This window comes from Neltuma alba, unplaced genomic scaffold (genome assembly GCF_004799145.2).
Source record: "Neltuma alba isolate B1F8T4 unplaced genomic scaffold, ASM479914v2 tig00006438_pilon, whole genome shotgun sequence".
Taxonomy (NCBI): Eukaryota; Viridiplantae; Streptophyta; class Magnoliopsida; order Fabales; family Fabaceae; genus Neltuma; species Neltuma alba.
In genome coordinates this window covers 3944-7486 of record NW_021634466.1, presented here as the reverse complement: position 1 = coordinate 7486, position 3543 = coordinate 3944, and the positions used below count along the sequence as shown (strand labels likewise).

At 43.6% G+C, this 3543-nt stretch overlaps 1 protein-coding gene across 1 annotated transcript; it reads right to left on the bottom strand.

Annotated features, from left to right (window-relative positions):
- Positions 1–275: 275 nt before the first annotated feature.
- Positions 276–1988, bottom strand: LOC114750410 (3-ketoacyl-CoA synthase 12-like). Its single transcript, XM_028939014.1, has one exon. The coding sequence runs from the start codon at positions 1952–1954 to the stop codon at positions 542–544; it is 1413 nt and encodes a 470-aa protein (XP_028794847.1). The 5' UTR covers positions 1955–1988; the 3' UTR covers positions 276–541.
- Positions 1989–3543: the final 1555 nt, after the last annotated feature.

The window sequence follows — 3543 nt, the reverse complement described above, 5'->3', positions numbered from 1 at the left end:
AGTAGGAGGAGGCATATAAAAGAAGTCTCTTAATTCTGCAATGGAAATTTGAACTCACTACACATGCATAACAAGAAGCAATTTCCTATAATGGACATTGATGAAAAAAGAAAATAAAATAAAATCCGTGGAGAAAGCATTTATACAAACGTACCCCCAGAAAAAAATCCCATCATATCAATTGATGGGGAATTCATATATATGATTGATTATAAGGCAAAAAGTACAACATTTTTCTTAATTTTATCTTCTTTTTTTTCCAAGTAGAAGAGAAATTAAATTAAACTGTTAAGCATAGCAAATAAGGGGGAAAAAAAAAAAGAGGAACTAGGAGGGGAGCAGACAATACCCTTTCATCAGTGGCACACTTCTTCGATGGTGCGTGCTAGAAGCAGCACACCTTATTGGGTAATGAACCCTTGAAGGGTTTAACAATAAGGGGAGTATAATTAATAAGTGTGCAGAGAAAAATATGCAAAATAAATAATATCTCAAACAATGCAAATTAAACCATCATATATCCCACCAGCAACGAACCGATTTACTTGAGAAAATCTGGGATTTGCACGTTGGGCAGATCCTCCACCGTCAGGTCATTGATCCAACTATACTTCTCCATGAATGGATTGGCCAGAGACTCTGGTGGATAGTCATCAATACAATCGTCCCACACATTCCTACTTCCCACATCTCTCATTACCTCCCACAAACAGCTGTTACATTTAAAGCCTGCACCAAAACTTATCATGAACACTGTGTCACCTTTCTTCAACCTCTTCTTCGCCTCCATGTACCCTAACACGTACCACAGGCTACTTGCAGAAGTGTTCCCGAACCGGTGCAGGGTCATCCTCGCCGGCTCCAGATCGTACTCGCTCAGATCCAAGCTCATTCCGATCCCATCTATCACTGCTTTTCCTCCTGTATGTAAGCAAAAATGATCCACCCCAGTTTTGAAATTCAATGGCGATTTTGTTACTCCGCTTGAAGACTTGGGCGAGCTTCCCTTAACGTTGAGCTTCTTGATTAGGGACGCGACCATGAACCTTAGCAACTCCCTCATGGGTAAAATCTTAGGTGAGATTACCCTTAAGTTGTCTACGAAAGCCCTAGTGGCTGCCTTTGGGAGAGTCTTCCCAAGGTGAAACCCTAGCCTTCCTTGATCATCTTCCTTCTGAATGCAACAGTTATACGCTTCTTCTCTAGCCCCGTGATGGGTCCTCACCAGACATTTTAACTTCAACATGACCTTATGCTTTAAGGACCTTTTATTGGTCAACAAAATGGCACACCCTCCGGAGCGAAATAAGCAATTGGCCAGAACCATGGATTTGTCGTTCCCAGAATACCAATTCGGACTCAGGGACTCCGAAGTGACCAAAAGAGCGTACTTGTTCTTCTGAGTCTTGAAAATATTCTTAATAATGTCGAGAGAAATAAGGCTAGCGCTACAACCCATGCCGGTGAGGTTGTAAACCTTAATGTCCTCCCTCATTTTGTAATGATTAATGATGCGGGAGGACAAGGAGGGGAGGGAAGCGAACATGGAGATGTTAACGACGAGGATGTCGATTTCGGAGGGGGAAATGCCTGACCTGGCGAGAAGCTTGGCAATGCTGTCGTGGAAGAACTCCTCCATCTCGGAGACGCCGTCGGCGAGAGTGGGCGAGGCTTCGCGGCCGGAGAAGACGTTTCTTGGGGCGTACGTTTGCTCGCCGATGCCGGAGCTGACGATGGCTTTGAGGAGGAACTTGTACTCGCTGAGGCCGAGGTTTTCGGTTCGCTTGATGACTCTTCCACAGAACTCGGTAGAGAGCTTTCGATCGTCGGTGGGTCTATAACACTGGTAGTCGAGGATGTAGCATTCTTGGTCTTTTTTGCGGTCGAAGAATTTCCAGATCATGAAGCAGGAGTAGGATGCCAGAACGATGTAGAGTACAGTGAGAGGGTCCATTATTGCTGCGAATGAGAGAGAGAGAGAGAGAGAGAGAGAGAGAGAGAGAGAGAGGAGAAGATAGGCTGAGAAATTTGTCGGAGGATGAGAATTTCAAAATGGACTACTTTATAGCCAGGCACTCACAGCAAGTGAGGCTGCGACTTCCATGAAACTCTAGCAAACACTGTTTGCCCACCTTCATAAATGGCTTCCCCTTCCTTTTCAACAAAACAGTTAATACAATAATTAAGTTTCGATTGATCACTAAGTTACGTTCATTGCCTGACGCTAATTAATCTCTTTTTGACGCGGATGAGTATCGTACAGCCTAAATTGAAAGCTCCAAGATTATATCTGATATTTTATTTAAAAGTTATTACACACACACACACATGTTTCGCCATCTGTTCTAAAAATCCAGGTGTTATAATCTCCCAAAAAAGGTAAGGTGTAATACATCTTTTTCAAAAATAATTGTTTTTTTGCACGAGTCTTTGTAATTTATGTTAATCCTCAACTTGGTAATTTATGACTCTTTTTTAATGTCGTGACGTTAAAAATAATTGCAGGATGTAAATCAAATTGATGCGTTACGTTTTTTAAAAAAATTAATAATTTTATATAAGCTAAGGCAACTAAAAGTGAAGGGAATTTTTCGCAGGTGAAAATAACAGAAAACAGGTCACGGTGCAGAACCGTCTTACCGTAAGGAAAAATAAAAAGCAAGGCCCAGAGTCCCATCCAGGGTATGGGTAGGTGCAAGACAGAAAGTCTCTCCCTTCAAGCTCTGGAGATATAAAGGCCATTGCTATGGTCACAGTAAATAGCTTTCTCCTTGTGGTTATCCACATTTATAAAAGAGCCAGTGTGGTAGATACGCAGAGGAAAACTCTGACGTATATTTTTATTTTTCTTTTTCCGGCGAAATCACTATATTTTAAATATAGAGTATGTTTGGATTGGCATTGGACAAAACTGACTTATAGTCTTACTGACTTTTGTAACTGAAGTTAGACTGTACACTACAAAAAAATTGACTTTCAGCGGCGACAAAAGTCGCCGCTGAAAGTACAAATGTCGCCGCCGAAAGTTTTTGCGGCGACAAGTCGCCGCTGAAAAGTCGTTGCCGTAGCAGCCGTGGCTGAAAACTTTCAGTGGCGACTAAAAAGGTCGCCGTTAAAAGATACTTTCAGCGGCGACTTTTAGAAGTTTCAGCAGCGACAAATGTCGCCGCCGAAAACACTTTCGGCGGCGACATTTGTCGCCGCTAAAAAGCATTTCAGCGGCGACAAAAAAGTCGCCGCAGAAAACACTTTCGGCGGCGACCACTCTTGTCGCCGCTGAAAAGCATTTCAGCGGCAACAAATGTCGCCGCCGAAAGTGTTTTCTGCGGCGACTTTTTTGTCGCCACTGAAAGTAATGCCTAAGAAGAATTGGCTTTACCAATGCCACGTCATCACCGCCGGTGCCACGTCATCGTCTTCGGCCGCCACGTCAGCACCGTCGACCTCCACGTCATCGCCATCGGCGGCCACGTCATCACCGCCGACCGCCACATCATCGTCATTGCCACGTCACTCCTCCTCGCCACGTCATCGTCTAAATAT